The 21237-nt window shown below is 38.6% G+C and overlaps 2 protein-coding genes across 32 annotated transcripts in view; one reads left to right on the top strand and one right to left on the bottom strand.

Annotated features, from left to right (window-relative positions):
- Positions 1-7354, top strand: part of ARFGEF1 (ADP ribosylation factor guanine nucleotide exchange factor 1) — a 93334-nt gene extending 85980 nt beyond the window's left edge. For both annotated transcript variants that reach the window (XM_040545821.1, XM_040545822.1), the window contains exons 33-39: positions 194-263; positions 1680-1809; positions 2749-2888; positions 3251-3419; positions 4013-4151; positions 5082-5199; positions 5927-7354. In XM_040545821.1, coding sequence (XP_040401755.1) covers positions 194-263; positions 1680-1809; positions 2749-2888; positions 3251-3419; positions 4013-4151; positions 5082-5199; positions 5927-6091 — 931 coding nt within the window. In that variant the 3' untranslated portion in view covers positions 6092-7354. The remainder of the gene's footprint in view (positions 1-193; positions 264-1679; positions 1810-2748; positions 2889-3250; positions 3420-4012; positions 4152-5081; positions 5200-5926) is intronic.
- The window catches only part of CSPP1 (centrosome and spindle pole associated protein 1), a 63119-nt gene continuing 48701 nt past the window's right edge, over positions 6820-21237 (bottom strand). For 28 of the 30 annotated variants that reach the window (XM_040545838.1, XM_040545823.1, XM_040545828.1 and 25 more), the window contains 5 exons: positions 17984-18027; positions 16595-16658; positions 13072-13181; positions 12190-12340; positions 6820-10310 (listed from right to left, as the gene is read on the bottom strand). In XM_040545838.1, the coding sequence (XP_040401772.1) occupies positions 10084-10310; positions 12190-12340; positions 13072-13181; positions 16595-16658; positions 17984-18027 (596 nt within the window). In that variant the 3' untranslated portion in view covers positions 6820-10083. The other 2 variants (XM_040545826.1, XM_040545853.1) reach the window with 2 other exon arrangements.

Genomic DNA, 21237 nt, shown 5'->3' with positions numbered 1-21237 from the left:
AAAAAATACATATTTTACTACTAAAAAATAATTTATATTTTTTTTAATTTATAGAAGTATCTACCTCTTAACTTTCGCTTGCTTTCTTTAAAAACAAACAAACCACCATGTTAAGTAGCCTGTTAGAGTATCAGTGCTGATTATTAATTTACACTTACTAGTTCTTATTTATTACTGTTTTTGTGTTTTCAAGGCTTCTGACTTGGAAACCAGTCAGTGGGGATTTTGGCCCTGTATCTCCTTCTGATGCAAAAGAAAAACTGGTAAGCTGCTTAATAAATACTTTAAAAGCTTGCAACAGTTCAGTACCAATGTGTTGTGATGTAGAGTAAGTGGAAAGCATACTTAGTTTAAACCCACGTTTTAGTTTTGATTTAGTTGGAAATGTTTTTCCAGGTAAAGCTCTGCTTAATGATTAAAATTGGCAAGAAATTGAGAAGGAGACGGCTGTGTTGGTTCGCAGCGGCCAAAGTAGACTTCTAAGAGTTGGCTGTAGGTCATTACCTGCATATGTTTTAGGTCATGTCCTGTGTCTGGCAGGTCTTCATCACAGGTAATACTGCAGTACCATTAGGTTTGGGTTGTTCTCTGGTTTAGGGGCTGTTTTCCGATTTGTTTTGTTAAGCATTCTCTTTGATATATTAGCACGATGAGAAAATGCTGCCAGAATTAGACTGACTTTTTTCCCCAGAATTTTCTCTGGTAGTAAGAACTCAAACATCAGTGTTTAAAACAGAAAATACATAGAACCATCAGATTTCTTAGCACTCATTGAATAAACTGATAGAAAGTTTAGATTTGCCTGCAAGTGATTGCCCAGTATCTGCATCACCTACTAATGATGAGAAATAGTGTAGCTTTTGGATATTCTCACAGATAATTGCCTAAAGTTCTGTATAGATTAATAAAACATTTGGTAAGAAATTGTTTGGGGATAGGGTCCTGAGACAATTCAACTAGGAGAGACTGACTCTCTCCATTTATCTTTTTGAAGTTTTAATATAATTTAATTGCAGCAGGGATGTAAATGTTTGTGATGGCTAATACGCATTGTACAAATATCTTAGATCAGTGTGACTTGCTATATCTTCATTTGCTCATTTGTAGTGGTTTGATGTATAAAATATTTGATCTAAATGTTGGCTAAGTTTCTGATCCGTTTTTATCAAGTATAGTAACGTGCAAACATGACAAACATAAAGTGTCTTGATCTTGAATAAATTGAAAGATCTTTTCTCTTTGAAATAGTTTAGTGTTATTGTTTTCAAAGCATCTTTTGTCGTCAGTGTAAAAAGACACTTTACATCTTTACTTCAAAAGTAACAGAACTTGTATAATAGTGTTAATGGAGATATATTTTGGATGCTTTCTTTTGGTAAGAGAGATTTTTTGCAGGCTTACAAAAATACTAAGTAGTACATACAAAATACTACTATTGATGTTACTGTGTAATTAAGTATTTGTTGCTTATTGAATCTCCAGTTCTTTCTTGGTATGTCGTTTTTTCGTACATTTTTCTTGAATGTTAATGGAGTATCACTGAAGTGAATGAAAATGTTACTGCGGTATTGAAATAGTGAATACCTTAAGCTGTGAAGAGCACAACATTACTCATGATTAGCTCACAAGAGTTAATTTGTTTTCTCTCTGTAAGTTAATTTTTGGATGTTTTGTTTCAGGATACTATCTCACAGAAGTCTGTAGATATTCACGATTCTATTCAGCCAAGATCTTCTGATGGACGTCCACATCAGCCCAGTGCAGTGTCCACAGTAGGGGAAGAAATGAGTAAAGCCAGGCCAGCAGCAAGTGCGTGTTTCTTAGTGGTTTGGTATTTTGTATCTGTTGAGTTGTATTTACCAAAGTCTATATCTTTAGTTGTAGTCCCAACTGTAACTTAACAAACAACATGTGGAGAAAATTATACCGATTACATTTTTGTCTCCATGTAGAATGATAGAATTCCTTTGGACTCTCATGGATCAACATTTTTGACCTGTGCTTTAAAAATGTAGAGTTAAGCTGCTAACTTTTGGCTTTTTACCCAAAACAAAATATTAAAAATAATGCTTTCCTTATAATTCTTTATCAATGAGTTGGTTTTTTTCTTAACAGCAAAGTACTTCCTGTAGGATGCAACAGAATCCATAGCTGAAAGGAAATGTATTTAGACTGATTTTATGATAGCATATCAAACTTTTAAGATACTTATGCAGAATTATGTATTGGTGCTCTTGTCTAGTGCTAGCACTACTGCCACAAGTACACGCAAACATTTATGGTGCAAGTGCTATCATAAACTTCCTCTGCCTGTGAACAGTCTCACAACTTGTTCTTGCCATTGCAGATGCTAACTAACAATAAGGTTACTGATTCTGATGATTTTTGAGTAATGCTGAATACTTGTCCAGTATATGGCAGGTGACTTTAAAGTGTGGAAATAATTTTTTAAAACCTGCCAGTTGATAACATGGTGATCAGCCCTGTTTTCAGAAAAGTAATTTAGATGTGTGGATTCTAGACTTTGGTTTTTGAACATGCTTGAAGTTGAGCTATTTTAGGGGTAAATTTAAGAATAGCTTTAATAAAAGAGAAAGTACTAAAGTGTTTTAAGATCAGAAACAATTTTGATTTTTTTTTTTTTTTAAGAATTTTAGGGGTAAATTTAAGAATAGCCTTAAAAGAAAAAGTACTGAAGTGTTTTAAGATAAGAAATTATTTTTTTCCTTTTTTTTTTTTTTTTTTAAGAATTTCCAGAACAGAAGTTATTTGCTGCTCTTTTGATCAAGTGTGTTGTACAACTGGAACTCATTCAGACTATCGACAACATTGTGTTCTTCCCAGCAACTAGCAAAAAAGAGGATGCAGAGAATCTAGCAGCAGCACAAGTAAGTAGAACTTACTTGTGTCTCTGTTCTTAACAGATTTTTCTCTAGTGATTAAGGTTTCATAAACTCCTGTAACATCTTCGAATTTACAGTTTTTAGAAGTGCTAGAGAACTTCCAGCAAACTGTTGAGATCTTTTACAACTTGTGTTATATTGGATTTGCTGTGCTGCTGCAGCACACTGTGGAGATTTAAACATTTACTGTTCACAGAGATTTCAGTAACTGGGCTGTGGATACAACTTAATCCAGTTTTAAGTTTAAATACAGGTACAGATGAAAACAGGGTGGGATGAATTTATCAAAGAGCTTGATGAAGACATTTTTTAATTGTGCCTTTAAATCTCTCTTTTGTTTTTAATAGAGAGATGCAGTAGACTTCGATGTCCATGTGGATACACAAGATCAAGGGATGTATCGTTTCCTAACATCACAGCAGCTTTTCAAACTTCTCGATTGTCTGCTGGAATCTCACAGATTTGCTAAAGCGTTTAATTCAAACAATGAACAAAGAACCGCTCTCTGGAAAGCAGGTGAGTCAGTCTCTTTGGAGAAATATTTTTGCAAGAACATTTCACTGTGCTTTGAATTCAACCCAGAAATAGGTCAGAAATTGCTGTGATGCTGAAATGTAATATTCAATATGAGGCTGTGAATTTATGACCTTAGAAATCCTTAAGGAGAGATCTCATCTATACAGGTGCAAATACCTTTTTAATTTCCTAAATTCTAAGGTTTCACTGCATTACTTTTCAGTGTATACAGCTGCTGAGCTGATCACTCACTGTAGTTGTGAGTGCTGTGTTTGCAAGCTGCAGGTACAAAACCCTAAAACCATTTCAGGAGGGTTGTTGTACTTACAAGTGTACACTTGAAATATATGGCATTTTCCAAAACAGATCTAAAATGGAATCTCTGTAGCACTATGGTTTAATCTATTCCTTGCACCAAAGTTACCTATATTAATATAGAAATATATAAAATATATAAATACGTAATAATAATATATAAAACATTAAGGTGGTTCTTCTAACTATATGCAGACACTCAGGAGAGGTAGGAAACTGTGAGGAAAAATGTAAGATGAAAATAAGAAATCTAAATGGATTCTCTTGAATTTCTGTAGGTTTCAAAGGCAAATCAAAGCCTAATCTTCTGAAACAGGAGACGAGTAGTCTTGCCTGTGGGCTGCGCATCCTGTTCCGTATGTACATGGATGAAAGCCGTACCAGTGCATGGGAAGAAGTCCAGCAAAGACTACTAAAGTAAGGGCCACGTAGCTGAACCTGTTTATATTATCTCTGGTGTATAAAAGAATGTGTTTTTGTTGTTGTTTGTTTTTTTTAACCCTTGTTTGCAGTAAACTTGCTAGGGTGAACACTATATGGTGATGGTCACAGCTAATATTAAGAGCTTTTATGTTGTGTGGAGGGGTGCCTGCAGCTACTAATGTTGTCTCTGCTTTTTGTTCTTTTTGTATCTTACACCTTTTGCATGAGAGAAAAAAGGTTTGATCACAGTCTTTTTTTGTATCGTGTGGGTACGTGAGGGATTGTTGTAAAAGATTGCTGTCCTTTAAAAAGGAAAAAAAAATAGCACCTAAAAAAAAATCACCTAAACGCTGCCGCCTGCTTTTTTTCCTTTCAGTAACCTCAGCAAGTTCAGGGAACTGATGCTGTTTGTTCTCATCTGTAGAAATGAGCACTGGCCTTCAGGAGCCTATGGGCACACAGAAGCTTTTGGCTTGTTGGTTTTTCATGAGTTAGAATACTAAGGCTCACCTGAATATTTTTAGTTTACAAAGTCCTTCACGTAATTGTTGGAATAACAGAGGGCTTGAAACCATGGTGGTAACACAGTGGAAGTATTTTAAGGTTTATAAACCAAGGAGCAAAACTGAAAACTACCGAATTACATCAGCATGAGCTTAATTTTTAAAGTCTACATATCATTTTGTCACAAGCATTTAAATACTCCTCATTAAGTATATCTGCAAACAGTGAGGTCCTAAGACTCTGGTTTTCAGTTGAGCAAAATCACTGCATTTTATTAATAGTCAGGCTTACAGTACTTTTTGTAAAACGATGCTGTTGCACACCAGTGCTTTACACTGGTGTAGTTACAAAGCCAAAGCTCCCTCTGGAGTAGAGCTGGAAATAAAACGTTACTTAGTAGTTTTTGTCTTTTCTCTCCAGTGTCTGCAGTGAGGCTCTGAGTTACTTTCTCACTCTTACATCAGAAAGTCATCGGGAAGCCTGGACTAATCTGCTACTCTTATTTTTGACTAAAGTCCTGAAGATAAGTGATGAAAGGGTAAGTAACTTGGGCATTCAGGTGATAAGGAGCTCGAGACCGGTTCATCACACACAGTCACATACTTGCACAGTTCCTGCTGCTCTATCGGCAGTGTTTGTTGTGGGAATCTACATCTGCATTGCAACAGCACTTGATGGTTACCAGCGATTGCAGTGCAGAACTGGGATGCAGTGAGTGGTAAAATAAAACGTGTCTGAGAAAATTTTAAAGATGCTAAAATCCTTTAAATGTGTGTCCCAAGTTGCTTTTACCCCTTATGCTGAGGAGAAGGGTTAGTGGCTGATAGTTTGTTCAAAGTACTTGGAAATAACTCCTGGTTTTGCTTCCAGTGTTACATGTTGACCCCTTGACCTTCTCCAGAGCAATTATGGATTAAATAAATCTGTATTTAGATCTCCCTCAATTTCTAACAGAACTTTTCTGAAATGTTAAGTGAGGGGGGCAACTACAACAAAAAAACTTAACTGACAAGGAAAAAATTCTTCCTTTGCAGAACAAGGATTTGTAGGGATCTGTGTGTAGCTAGTGCGCATCTGTCAAAATTCTTCACAGCTGTCTTGGCTTTATTCTAGCACTGCCAGCTTCAGTTATAACCATGTTTCTGCTTGTCATTGTGGCTTTCTCACCTCGACTTGGGAGGGTGTTTAAAATTCTTCACTTTGAACAGGCCTTCTGAGGTGTATTGATGCATCAGAATAACTTCTTCTGTCTGTTTTCTCCTCAGTTCAAGGCTCATGCATCGTTCTATTATCCTCTGTTGTGTGAAATTATGCAGTTTGATCTTATTCCTGAACTTCGAGCTGTTCTGCGAAGGTTTTTTCTGCGGATTGGTGTGGTTTTTCAGATATCCCAACCCCCAGAACAAGAGTCTGCAATAAGCAAGCAGTAGCAGAGAGCGACTGGGTATTGCTCTGTTCAGAAGTTTGTACTCCTCAGCTAAATAAAAGGACCAGGTAGCTGAGCCGTTCTGTCTGGGTATCCATAACAATGGTTTCTTTGTCTGGCAGTGTGTATCCAAGGATTAATGGTACAGATGCTTACAACTGAAATTAAGGCTTGCAACACTCCAGTCCCTTTATTTCCTGATGGATTATCTCGATCGGTTTCTCTTACCTGGCTCATGCTGAGCGTAGAGCCGGTTTTTAGCACAGTCCTCTCGTCAGCATGGGCTGCAATATCCTTTACTGTCCTAGACAGCAGTATAGCAACAGATGTTTATGGAGGGTGTGAAAGGAAAATGTACCCAAAGAACTATATATGTAAAGGTTTGAGCTTCTGCAAGAAGTACAACTCAGGAGAGCTGTATTTTGAAGGATAAAATGTTTATAGTGAAAAGAAAATGGAGATTATTGTTCATGGTAAAAGATATTTAGCAACTATGTCTGATATTCTTATTCTAAGATTTTTGCACACTCAGGCTGTCTGAGACATTGGTAATCATCCTTCTGTGAAAAATGTACAGAGATGCAGGTCTGTAATATAAACTCTCTAACACTATACAGTTCTTCCTGAATTGTTTTATTTCTGTATTATTGATTTGCTGAAAACCCATAACACTTTATTGTTTACCAAATGCACTAGAAGTTTGGGTTTCTTTTTTTTGGGGTTGTGATTTTCTTTGTTTTTGTTTCATTGTAGCCCAGCAGTTAGTGTTGCTGACTTTTGTCAAGAACAGAGGTAGAAATATCACGACTGACATAACTACCTGTAATATACTTGTTTTAGGGCTTTTCAATATAATGAATGAGCCATTGAAAGGATGATCCTTCAAGGACTGGAACTTGAATCACTGCAAACAAGTCTAGGTTGTGTCTGCTGTCACATGTTTTTTGTTTGATGTAGATTTCACTCTTATGTACAGAATTTAATGTTGAATATATTCAAGTAACAAATCTGGCATGGTTTGGGGATGGTTAAATTTATTGGCAATGTATTCATACTGTGAATTGTGCTCTGATGGTTAAAAGACAAGATTGTCAAGCATTCTGTATTACAATGGATGTAGAAATTTTTTTCAGATGGACAAAATGTATATGGTACAGATATGTAAAGTTTTCTATGTAAAAAAAATTCTGTACAACTTTCTGTACAGTATTTGGTTCTCATCTGGCATATTCTAATCAGGTTATAGGTCAATAAAGTTTTTGAACTCTTTCATCAGTGCAATCAAAACCAGTCTAACCCACAGCACTTGTTTTATAGCTTCCTGTGCTTTTCATGCTTCCAAGGAGCAAACCCCAGCCATCGGGGGTGTTTTGTTTTGTAAGTAAAAGTGGAATTGGGTTGTTCTTCAGCGAGTTCTTCTATGAAGACTGAGAAGGTAGGTGAAGGAGCCTGACCTCAGAGCGGGATGAATGTCTCTCCCTGCTGGACTGAGAGGGGAGTGAAATGTAGTGTGTTGCAGCAGGCTCTGAAAGCAGGTGTCAGCAGCGCAATGGAATAGCTCTGGAGGAGCCAGTGAAGGGAATTAAAAGGCATGACCTGTGAGTAGTTCTTTTCTCATAATGTTAATTGGGGTGGAGCAAAAGCAAATTGAATTTCTTGATCTTGGAGAACTGAGGTGAGTTTAATTCATTTTAATTGAACAGTCTGTCCTAGTGGGCTGTTTTTTTAATTATTTTCCAATTTGTTGTGTAATGTTTCAGTTTTACACCACCTACTGGGCCAGACCTGAGGTCTTGCTCACCTGCTTGCCAGTGACCACTGATAATTCTTAGAGCAAGTATAGAGTGTCCCATCCCTAATTATGTCCTCCGCCCCCTCACGCCTGTACCAAGCTGTGGTACCATTATCAAGGTGTTCTTATTACTGTTAGCCAGGGCACTGTTACCAGCCCTTTGTGTATCTTAGCCATGTTATCTGCCTAGTTCCTGTTTAAATGTGTGTTCAAGATTCAGCATGCAGTGCCAATGAGTAGAGTAGCTACTGGAGTTTGGTGTAGGTTTTCTGCATTTTTGTTTGGTGAGTTTTTTTGGTTTAACCCATTATTGTTCTGTTGTGCACTCCCTCTTTTAGTAATGATTTATTTTTTTATTTTTTTACTTTATGGCCTTTTCATGCCCTACCTTATTTTATTGCTTGAGTGGAAGATGCCTAATAGCTGTTTAGTCTTCTCTTCACTGAAAACAGAACTCCTATATTATTACTCTTTTGCCTGCCTCTCTAGTTCTTGAAGTGCCAAAACTGTATGGACTACTCTGGCTCTCGAGTTCAACCTGCAGCTCTCTACAAGCTCACAGCCACAGTCATTATCAGCAAAGGGGGTTGGGTGTCAGGAATACTTGTTTTATTCATGTTGAACTGGAGGGAAGGAGAGGGGGGTTGTAGCAGCATTTATTTTGCAGATGAGACTTTCCTACCTTTTTCTTTCTCAAATCATGACAAGCAAGAGTAACTAAACTTTTGACACACAGAAAAAGGTGAAGGAAAGATGGGGAGGAGCCTTTCTGAAGGACCAAGAGGTAACACAGTGACTGGTTCACCCCAACTGGCAGTGCACCCGAAGCGTTAGCAGGCATCAAAACTCAGGGGAAGGCTGGCATGTGACATATTTGACCTATGAGACACATAAGGTGGGCTTCAGCATGAGGGGCTCTGATTATTGTAAAAAGTTTTCTTTTTGCTTAAAATTATTTTGGGATTCCTACCTTTCTGGGAAATTCAGAATCAAGCAGCCCTGAGGTACATAGTATGTACTCTGGACTAGGTCTCCCATTATGCTGAGACATGTGTGCTTCTAGCCACTGCTGTCATACCCAAACTGATGGACATGACGAGCATTTTGGCTGATGAGTGACAGTAAGACTGACGAGGCACTTCTTGCTGGGAAGGAACATGCTAAATGCCCAAAGAAGCTTGGCACCCTGACCTTAAGCAAGCATCTCTTAGCTGCCTTCATCACAGAATGGCCGTGGCCTTTCAGCATGTGGACAGAGGCTTGAAGAAGGCATTTTTAATAAAAATTTCATTTTTATAAAGTGTTTTTTCTTTCTTCAGCTGGTCAGAACTTCAGCCTCTGGCCAGGAATTTCTAACCGTGAGAGAAGGCACATCCTTACCTTTATTCTCAGTTTATGGAACTCTTAGAACCCAGCTGCCTTGCTTCACATCTGTGCTTTTATTTGGCAATGTTTCCAGGTGGTTTTCCTGCCGCTTTGAAGATGGCCTTACCCTTCCAGTCTGTTCATTAGTAACAGTAAGCTGAAGCAAGTGATAAATGAAAATTAAAGTTGTCTTTCACGTTTTTAGTAACAAAATAATTTATTAACTCTTCAATCAGAAACATAAATTAAATATATGCAACACTACCTGCATTTCCAGCACAGAACGAGTTAGAAACATAAGATACAATGCTACTAGACTTTTTTTTTCCTCCATAAAAGTATTTGCTGACCTTTTGAGCAGGGCTAGCACTCACCACTACGAAAAGCAAGTGCCCTCCTCCCAAGTTATTTACTCTTTTGGTAAAAGCTTAAACTATACCCCTGCTGTTGGGTTCCTCTTTTCAAACAGTTTTTGAGTTCAGCTATAAACAAAGCTAAAAAATAACTTGGATTTAATATTAAATTCACACACACACTGTTTTTTCTGGTAAATCATCTCTGAGGCTGAAACTAACTCGAATAAAAAGTGCAAAAACCACTGGACTATAACTCCAATTCCACTGTGATACAATGTGTAAAACATCCCTGCTCTGAGAGTCTCCATTACACTGCAGCTTCTGTTTCTTCAGTATTGCTATCATTTAAATTACACACAGAGCTCCACACTATTTATGTAAAACAGAACTACCCCTACGAAAGACCATAAAAGTGCAGTAGTGACGGGCCGGGGCAGTCCGTTCTCCGTGGAAAGGCACAGCTGGTTCCGACACGGGTTTTGTTCAGCCATGCGCCGTTGAGAGGCCTTGCCAGCTGAGCAGTAACGGGTTCTCAGGGGAAAGCTTTGCAGGGCTCGGCTGCTCAGCCATGAACCTCCTGAGCGTTTCCGAAGTGCCAGGTCGCAGCCAGGGCTCTGTTGCAATGGAGTCACCAGAGCCAGGACGCTGGCCGTCTTTGGAGGGCGTGCGCTTCAACAGGTCCTCTGCTTCTCCTAAGGAAATGTTGTCACCTGAGGGAGGAAAGCAACGAGCGTATGTTGAAGGAGAAAAAGCTTCACACAGCTAGTCACATTACTGTCACACTGAACATGCTTAGTCATCTGGAATAAAGGCATGAGGAATAATGCCTTCAAGTTACGTTTGTTTCTACTTAACAAACACGCATTTCTGATCTTCTGGGGACCTGGGCCCAGCACAGTCGGTGCATCCTGCAGGCCTTCCGTGTCTAATGCCAACCATTCCTACCCCTGTCAGAGTGACACAGGGCCAGTACAGGGAACCTGAGCGCACCTGGTAGACTTCTTGCTTTCCTAAAGCCTCCTATTGCAGAGAGGAGCCAAATCTGCCAGCACATATATGCATAGATAAAGCCATTACAGTACAGCCTTACGGCCACTCTTGTAGAGACAGCCTCTTTAAGCCCAAGAAAGTATATTTTAACACTGGTAAACAGCATAAATGCAAATACATCTACACATCGCATTCCAGCACAGCTAATAATCTTAAGGCAATGCCATTCTAAAAGGCGTACTTGGTAAGCTATCTGCCATCTACAGAAAAAAAAAAAGACAAGACCCTTTTCCTTTGAACTTGGGTTCATTACCACTTTAGAGTGATGATGTGAGCTGATGTAACACATGCTGCAGATACTGCCAAGAAGTCGCTATTAAGCCTGAAATGAAGACCTAGCAACCCTGCCAGCATACTGCTAAAAACTAAGGGAAAGAGGCGTCCATCTCCATGCGCTAAGGACTGAAATAAGCATTGCTGTAGGGCGCAGAGTCGCTATGGCCTCGCACAGCAAGGCAGCACACACTGGTGGCCATTTCTAGAGGGGACACCTCTGTACGACACAGACTGCCCGTCTGTTAAAATGGATGATGCCAGAGAGACTGTTACAGTTGTTGGTGTTTCCCAGCACAGTTATGCCATAACCACTGCACCTTTAAACTTGTCTCAGGTTTGGGGGACTGATGCTTGGCCAGAAGCGGCCAAGAAGACAAAGGGTTAAGTTAGTCTGCAGTGGGAACCTAAGATAAAGTAATTATTTAAATTTTCCAGCAGCTGGAAGTAAGAACAACTATGAAGAAGAGGTGATAGAGAATGAGGGCAGAGAAGCAAAAGAAGTTCACAGGGCAAAAATGTTTGGATAGACTAAAATTAGTGAAGCATTTGGGTAATACATTTGTTTAGAATACAGAAGCAATGAATATGAATGGTGGTTTGGGTTGGTGTTTTTTTAAGGACTGAAAAATCACAGTAAAATGGTTATAATAAACAAAAAAATGAACTGGTTTTAAGAGTACCCATAGCAACAGAATCAGAAAAAACTGCCAGCATCTACACTCTCATTAAGTTTAGAAAAAGGATACCGATACTGTAATTACCTAGACAGCATAGCAACTGCCTTACTGAGGAAAAAAAAAAAAAGATTTCTGTCTCATATGCAAAAATTCATTAGCACAAAACGCATCAGCTGGGTCACAAGCCATGTGAGAAATTAAAGGCCAGGCATCCTGTAAACATCAGTCAGAAGTCTGATTTCTTTCCAGTAGCATTTCAGCTATGCAGGTGGATATCGAAATCCTCCTGGTAGCAGGGACACACTGCCACATGAGGTGCAGTATACACAGGACGGGTACAAGTCCTGCCTTTACCACAGTCCTCTCCAGGCTGATCAGAAAGAAGTTACTCTTCTAAGTTTACTCTAAAATACTCTGTTGAAATTTTCTGGGCAACTTCTTGCAACAGTTAAAGCACTCTATATAATTCCTTTTTGAGCCAGTTGCTCTCTGTTACTACAGGCAGTACGTTAATATTTGATCCTCTAACTAATGTAATTACTTAATATTAGTATTTATCACATCAGCTTTAATACACAGAGCATACCTAAGTGAGCAGACTTCTGATGGAGTTCAGTCAGTCTGCGCAATCGTTCCTCATTTTTGCTTTTCATCTGATCAACATCAAGGCTGAAGTTGGAGTGCAAAGAAAAGTTGTCAGGCTGCAGCAGTGGGGTCTGGTCTCGTGGAACATCTTCCTGCAGAAAACACAAACATGCACAAATCCTTCAGTAAAGCTGCTTTTGGCTGGGATAGGGTTAATTTTCTCCGTATTCTCCGTATTATTAGCTGGCATGGTGCTGTGTTTTAAATTTAGGAGGAAAATAGCATTGGTAACACACCGATGCTTTAGTTGTTGCCAAGCAGTGTTTGCACTGAGTCGAGGATTCTTCTCACGCTGCCCTGCCAGTGAGGAGGCGGGGGATGCCCCAGGAGCCAGGAGGGGCACAGCCAGGACAGCTGGCCCAGTGACCAAAGGGATGTCCCACACCATCCGACAGAGTGTGGGCATGATAAAACTGGAGGCAGTTGGCAGGGGGCTGCCCGTTGCTCGGGGGCCAGCATCGTTTGGCCAGTGGCAAGCAATCGCATTGGGCATCACTTGTTTTGTTTACTCTTTTCTTTTTCCTTTTTTCTTATTAAACTGTCCTTACAGCAACCCACGAGTTCTCACACTTTCACCTTTTACGATTCTCTCCTCCATCACACCTGGGGGGGGGGGGGGGGGGGCAGGGCGGGTCAATGGCTGTGTGGTGCTCAGCTACCTGCCAGGTTAAACCACAACAATAATGCACATTTTTAAAGGGCACCTAGCTATACACCCTCTGTACCCATATCATCCAGCCACTAAGGAACCACAGGAGCTGTCTGACAAGGTTAGATTTGTGCTCTACCTTCATATTTACGTCCATCTGGTCATCATACTTACAGTGCACTCCAATGCTTTCTTCTTTAGTCGTCTCCTCTCCCTTGCAGAAGGTGGAGGCTGTGATGATAAATTAACTTCTCCTAAGGCTGGAAATGTTTCTCCATTAGCACCTGCACAAAGACAGGTGAAATCATTTTCAGAGATCAAAATTCTACACGGTGTTCAAACCCGTTTATGCTTTGAAACAGGTCAGTATATTGTGCTTGGCCTAACCACGGGTATCAGAGGAACATATTTAACAAGGACTTCTTGCATGGCACCAGTGCTACCCAGAGGCACAAAAAAGACCAAGGGATCACAACAGCAGCAAGGGATGAACTTCAAGCAAAGGCAAGGAATAGCTTCCGTAGAGACCAGGCATTTCACAAATCCAGCGCCTTACTTCACCATATCTTGTTTATACCTAGACCTTTCATGGAAACAATGAGTGCTCAAGTGAGTACGAGGGAACACGAGGCAAATTGACAGCACAGAAAGATACGATCAGATGGCAAGAATGTTTGGGTGGAATGAAATCAGCAAAGCATTTCAATAATACATTTGCTTTACAAGTGTACTAAATTATGTATGTATGTAAGTTGCATGGAATTTATGATAATGTAATCAGTTCCTTAATCACACCTTAGTCACATCCTGGCTTTTTCATGTAATAGAGTGTTGGAATCTGTTCATACAAAAAAAAATCCTAAATTTTTGATCACATCTCACATTACAGCGGTGGTGTGGGGGGGTTAAATCCATGTTTATGATATAAACGAAGCCAAAGGTGATGTGTCTCTTTCACACTATCTTGTTGATTTCCCCTTCCTTTACTAATTCTGGAAAGTAATTCAAATGCAAACTGCTTAAAACAGTATTTTTCTCTCCTGCAGCAGTAGCTGCTGCTTGAGTGCTGGTTTGTGGCTCTGCTGCTGGCTGGGCGCAGTCAGCAGGATCCGTGTTCTAGCTCAGTCCCTCTCGTACCCCAGTAAACACAGCCTCCCCAGAGAAGGAAGGATCCTGCATGACAATGACAATACAGAACCCATTGCCACCAATTACTCTGTGTGACAACGAAATGATGTTTTGGGAAGGCTCTTAGTCTAGTATGACACAGTAAGTTAAAAAAAATAAAAAAGCTAAATATGTATGTACATACAGATGCACACACACTAAAGAACAATTCTGCAGTATTCGTCTTATTATTTTTTAATGGACATTGTGACATTAAAAACCATGGAAATAATGTTTGTTTTCATTGGCTAGCAATTTCAAAATAAAATTTTTATGAAATATAAGATATTTCATTATTCACGAGTGTCAACAACCTTCAACTTAAATTTAGAAATTAACGTTTTATGGTTAAGAACCGCAATACTTATGTTTTGAAAAACAGATTTGATCTCTACTAATAACAAGGAAGTTCATAGACACAAAAACAGGTAATTTAAAAAAAATGTTCATATTACCTTTTTTTTCTCCAAGAAATAAAGATTTTAGTCCCTTCTCCTCTTCTACCTCCCACCAGTTTCACCGGAGGTAGAGCACAAAGCATAATTTTGAAGGGTACATGGCTAACAATGCATTTATCAGAATCTGAGTTACAAGATAACATGACAGTGCTATTAGAGCACCACAGTTTAAGTATGTGAATTTATCACAACGGAAACAAACTACGAGCTACAGAAGTATTTATTTTTTCCCCCTAGTGCTTTGTCAATGTAAGATGCTACTAGGTCCTTTAAGCATCTTTCCTTCTGCTGTGCAGCCATGCTTTCAAATCACTGCATTAACACTAACGAATTGTTGGGTTTCAAGTGACAAAAAAAAAAAAAGCAAAAAAAAAAATTGATAAACCTCTTTATTCCCGATTAAGATTTCTAACTGTAGGAAAGACAAATTCATTTGTAATGCTGTTACCTACTACCAAATTGAGTTTAGAAAAAAAAAAAGTGTTATTGCTTTTCCTAGGAAATGAAAAGCATTATTAAAATCCACCGCATGTGAAATTGCTTCACAAAAGGCCCCCAGACAATGTTAGCACCGCAATCCACAGAGCAGGTAGCCCACAGATAATGACAGTTTTTTTATCTTCATTTCAGAGATGGAAGTCACCAGATTCATATTCAAATTTCCAGCAGCTATTTATAAAACCCAAATAGCACAAAGAGTAAAAAGTTTCTGCCAGTGTCCACAGAACATGGTTTTTAACACCAATAAACGATTTATGGAAAAAAAGAAAAAAAGGTGTGACTAGTATCCTACATTAACTCCGTCACCTCACTAAGTTGCAGATATCAACTGGAGAGGGAAGAGGAGGAGATAAGAATGAGGACTATAAAAATCCATGAACCTTTGTGAAAGCGGCTAATAAAAGAACAAGGAGCACCACGTTGCACAGGTGGCAGCTTCAAAGCAGATGAAAGGAGATACTTCACGCGAGACACAGTGAAAGATGTGGAAATTCATCCACACCATAGTGCTGAGGTTAAACAGCCACAGGGATTCGGAAATGCTGATCCCAATTCATGGCAGACAACCTGCTGAAGACCCAGCTTATCGTGATTTACCAACTACAAACACATTTGACTCAGGAAGCCCCTGAGCTACGAGTCACTGGAAGCTGAAGAGTACTTTGCAATGCTGCTACATGCCTGACCTCTGCATATTCTTCCCCAGGCACCTCTTCCGGCTACTATTAGACACAGGATATTTCACCAGATTCCAGACCCTCGTATCAAGGGACACTAAACACCTTTTCGTCATTTGGGCAGTAGATAACAACTAGTATTTCCCTATCTGAAGAGTCTAATGCAGACTAAAGAGAGTACCGAATGCACTGAAAAAGTCTGAGAGCCTGGGCCCTTCCTAATGCCAGGTTCCGTTGTGCACTCCAGCACCTGCATGAAATACATTTCAAATAAAAAATCCTGCTCTTAAGCAAAACCAGAGATTATAATCATCAGGATATAGAAACTTATCTAGTTTCATTAAAAAGCTTTTGCAGGAACCCACTGCATCTCCCCGACAGCAAAGAATAAAAACCTTGTAAGATTATTTCCCATAGAAGACAGAAGAGAATTTCAAGGCACTGTAATACCTATTAATGGAAAAATAGCACTTAGAGACCTGAGCTGACTGTTTTTTTTGTTTCATTTCTGATTTTTACTTAAAAAACAAAGCCCAGAAAACCCCACAAAAAACATCCCATAAAATCAGAACAGATAAAGTTCCTCAACAAGGCTAACATCCCAATCAGAGCACTATAAAAGAAGATGCTTTCTCATGAAAAGATGTGAAGCAGTGTGAGGCTACTTAGCAGCACCATTAATTTTAGGCGTGATCTACACAAATTTATTGCAGTACAACCCCATAAAGATCTACATTTTTATGTGGAGTTGTAATTTTCCAACACTAAAAATCACAATTGCTGTACCCACTGCAACTTTTAAAGCAGCAATAACCATCGTAGAGAAACATCATTATATTAAATGGCGTGTTTGTACATGCATCATCCTACAGTTAAAGAGAGCTATAAACTCACCAATAAAAGCGCTGTCGGATTCCAACAGGGAATTCTTCAAGAACTCATCAGAGTCATTTCTGAACTACAAAAGGGAAACAGAAAACATGCCAAGTCAGACGTCGCCGTATCATTTGGAGGCCTAATGATAAATAATAGAAATTTAACATTTGCTGAAGTTCTGCAAAATAAATAGCAACTATGCAGTGCTCTGTAGGCTACAAAGGCTTTACTTTATAGCTATAAAAGAAAACATTACATTTTTTAATACAATTAAGTTCTCTGTAAGCCCTAGTTCTTTCGCTTTCCATAGCAACATCAGTTGCTGAAATCGTCTACACATGGCCACTGTTGTGGTGATTTGTGTAACCCACATGTCCACCAACAAATGCATCCTAGTCACTCTGCTTGTGTTTTAGAGAAGTCGACGCTAGGTGCAAACCTAAAGACAGCTTCTAAGGTTTGTACAAACTTCTGATAAAACGCAGAAAGATTCCTTATGTTTCACTAATCCCACCAAATACAATCTCTGGCATTAAGGTAGCTGATATCTTCATAGTAATAACAAGCACTTAAGAGCAGGGCTTACAGCTCATTGCATAGTTGCAACCATTTGTTACAGAAATTCTACTAGGAAAATTTATGTTGAAAATCACACCAAAATCAAAGTAATGGAAACTATCAGAGGAAATGGAACAAGAGAAAATTGTTACGGTAAATCATTGCTCTGAAGGAGAATTTCAGGTAATAATTTACAGCTTAAAAATGCATTAAGGTTTGGGTTTTGTTTTATTTAAATAATGTTTCACTTCTGTATATGGTTACAGTATTATCCTTGAGGCTAATGGCTTGGCTCTTGCACAGTCTTTTATCTTGTCCGGTCCCACAATCTCATGAGACACCACTGAACTCTGCTCTTCTGTAGTTGGGTTAGTGAAAAATTCCAAATTGATAGCACTTTATTGTGCTCTTCTCACTACATTAGAAAATAAACATCTAATCTGAGACACCGGGTCTAATTATTTACTGCTGTGTGAATCACTTGAGTCATCCAGATTCACAGCAACTGCTACTGGCTTGGATTTTGCTACTAATTCACGCCCCCAGCAGCAATCTAAGATCACATGAATACAAAGCGAGTACTGGTGAATATTAAATAAAAAGTTAGAGTATCAAACTATCTCTGTATACAAAGATAAACAACTTGTACATCAAATTTAAAGAAGCTGTTAATCATTGTATTAGCAAGCAAGAGAAGTAAATAAGCTTGTTGTCTTGTTACTTGCCTGTAATTCTTTCCTCCAAATTCTGTATAAGCCACAGAATTTAACAATTATGGCTCACACTTGAAAAAAGCAAAGTAATATGATTTAAAAAAAAAAAAAACAAAAAAAACTGTTTTATTCTTACCAGTCCCATGGTTTGTAGGTTACAGCCAGAAGCAGAATCATCTTCATCAAGAACCATATGGACAAAGGACAAAATTGCAATATTGGCAGAAAAACAGGTAATACCAAAACATAATATGCTGATAAAACTTGTAATATTTCCAAAAAACCACAAACAATATGCAATACTACAGCTTTCTTTAAAATTATATCCATTTTGATGAATCGTTTAAAAACATTTGAATGCAATGTTCATGGCAGTTTCCTTATGTCAATTTAAGTATTATCAGAAAAATCAAACAGAATTCAGTAGTATATTATTTCTGAGTATGCTGGGCACGTGCGTGCCCTTGTTAGGGCTGGATTTGTCGGTCTCTCCCAAACAGCAAGCACACTTCTCACACCAGAACAATGTGGCTCACAGCTAACAAAATCAGCCACTCCTCACATTGCTCAAAACCTGATTTGTTGACTTTAAACAAATTTTCCAGCAGAAGGAAGTATAACTATTTTTGTTACTATTGAAAATCAATTCTTTTAGAAGACAGAATCATGCTTTGTTACATGCTAAAATCCCACCAAAGTGTACTGATTTCTGAAAAAAGTTCTCTATAACGCAACAGTAAGAACTAGTTCAGTGCTATGTTTACGACAATGCTGTAAACAATTGTTATAGATAGTTCAAGTCCATGTGTTGTCTGAATAATAAGACAAACCTCTATTTGTGAGATGGTAGCATGACTTAAGCCATCAAACCAACACACTAGCCCAAGCTAGGAGAAACTTCAGTTAAAATCTTCAAACAAAATATTTAATAATGCACTTCCCACTTCTTGCAACTGTGTCTAGCAAACTTACTTGGTGTGCACCTGACCCTCTGTCTAGCATCACAAACCCCAGCACGCTGGCTCTCGCTCCTCCTGGACTGACCAACAGCCCACTCTCGGTAAGGCACTCCAGTCAAGCAGAGCCCAGAGCTTCAGCACAACTACGTCAAACCTCCTCCTGTGCCTCTTCTACCATCCCCCCAAAAAATAATCATCCGGAAGACTGAAAAAGACTGCCTTGTTTATAGAGACATAGCAAGCATTTAAAAAGATTTTGGACATAAAAAACTACTAATTTTTCAGGTTCCACTAACAGTCCAAATATTTCTTTTATGTAAAGAGAAAAAACAAAAAGATAATATATAAAGTATGTAAGGTAAAGAACATTTCCATACAGTGTGGGAAAACGGGCAAGCCTTTGCCACTAAAGCCTATTATATGGCATCTCACCCACAGTACAAAAACACATATTGCTTTAATTCATCTTCCTTTCTGCCTCCAATCAGACAATAAAACCGCTCATCTATTTTCAGTGAGGGGAAGATGAGGAACTTGTCTCTGAGGAAAATGAACTGGAAATACAGAGATAACATGGTAACTAATTAATTACCTTGCTCAGTACGCAGTGACAGGCTATAAAGTTAAATGATGTTGTAAAGGAGTAAGAGAGATTGAGAGAGAGGAAAGGCTGCTCAAGGATCCTCCATAAGCATCAGTGGGAAGTCGTTTTAAAAATCAGCTGCTTGGATAACTAATCTAAATTGTCGCAGGAAATGCCTGTTTAGGTTGTAACCATTCAAGCTTGCATTATCCATTTAGCATTAGCTTATGTCTAAAATGACTGTTCATCCTTAAAATTAATGAAAGAAAGGCACATTTGCTTTCTAGCTGGTGGAGGTTCCTCTCCAGACAACATTAGATTGAAGCCTTCTCAGACTGGCCTATTAAAAAATACTTGAATGGAGAAAAAATAAAAAAATCAAGAACAGTTCTCAGCTGAAGCTAGCAAATTCTTTTTCATCGTTTCAGTCAATCCTAGAAAGGGCAAGACTGAAGACAACCCTACACACACAATTCAGACGTTATGTGATACCAAAGAACTTGTAATCAGCTCAGATGATGTTACAGATAGGCTTATTTGAGACTGTGATGTTCTATTATACCTAAGCAATATTACACACATCACTCGAACACCAAAATGTCTGTCCAAGAAACAGGAAAACTTGCAATGCTTACCAGGGTATCAAATAAAAAATCCTTCAAGTAACTCTCACCTTCTACATCTTGGTATCTATTTTGTTAACCTCTCTCACCTATGGGTATATTAACTGGTAACAACACCATCAAGCCTCAAAGCATGACCAATAGTAAGAGGCATTCAACTTTCCTAAATATTTTCCATATTTACACTTCACAATTTTACGTATTCCATAAAGCTTTTTAATGTTTATCGTTTGCTTCCTGCTGCCCCACCTCAGTAATTAAATATTTATTTGAATTGACAATAAATTTATGTTAATTTTCCCCAAGACAGATCTGTTTGGCCTGTAACAATAACCGGTTGGCCATCTCCCTGTTCTCTCATGCAACTACCAAGCTTTCTCCTTTCTGTTTTCCCTACCTTCCCCCTCACCCCATCCTGCCAAGGAGGTGAGGGTAAGGCAGAAAGCTAGCAGGAAAGCAGCTGCGTGGGAGTTAGCTGCTAAACAAGGCTAACTCACCACAGAAATGAACTTATTTCATTTTCAGAAATTTAGTAGGGCCAGTGTGAAATACACAGACAAACCTTTTCTGAGAAATTTGTATCTTAACTCGGTTTTGAGTGTCATTTGTATAGTTGCAACTACAACTTTCGGAAAGGCTGAAGCAACTCTCATGCTATTTTTAAAGAATATCTAAAATAACTTGGGATACTACTCTTCCGTGACTGTAAAAGATATCTGAATGAACACTGCATTTGGAGTTAAGCAAAGCACGCAAGAACAGGCCATTACATTTATTTTTCACTACTGTTGTCACACGCAAGAAAAATATTTTACTATGCTAGGCTGTTAAAATTTTACTATAATAAGATGATTTCTGTCAAGCAAGACAATGAACATTTAATTCCAGAACCTCAAGCCAGTTACGACATCTTACGTGTGGTTTCTAAAGCAAAACCTGTTTAAGGATACAGATTTCTGAAACTATGAAACAGTGAAATCACGACTGAAAATAAGAGAAATCTAATACATTACAAAAAGCAGAAAAAAGAGACAAAGCAGAACACATTGGCTGCAATTTAACCAATTCAGTTTCAAAGCCATCTACTTCTTCAGTGAGAACTGAAGAAATGCCGTAAGGAACTTACCTGCTAACACTTAACACAAATCATAGATTTTTTTTCCTCTACATTTTTCCATATGAAATAGTTACCAACCTACTTTTCTCTTGCATTTTTCTGAAGTAA

Source organism: Cygnus olor, chromosome 2 (genome assembly GCF_009769625.2).
Source record: "Cygnus olor isolate bCygOlo1 chromosome 2, bCygOlo1.pri.v2, whole genome shotgun sequence".
Classification (NCBI taxonomy): domain Eukaryota; kingdom Metazoa; phylum Chordata; class Aves; order Anseriformes; family Anatidae; genus Cygnus; species Cygnus olor.
The sequence above is the reverse complement of the archived record's forward strand: the minus strand, read 5'-3'. Positions and strand labels throughout refer to the sequence as shown.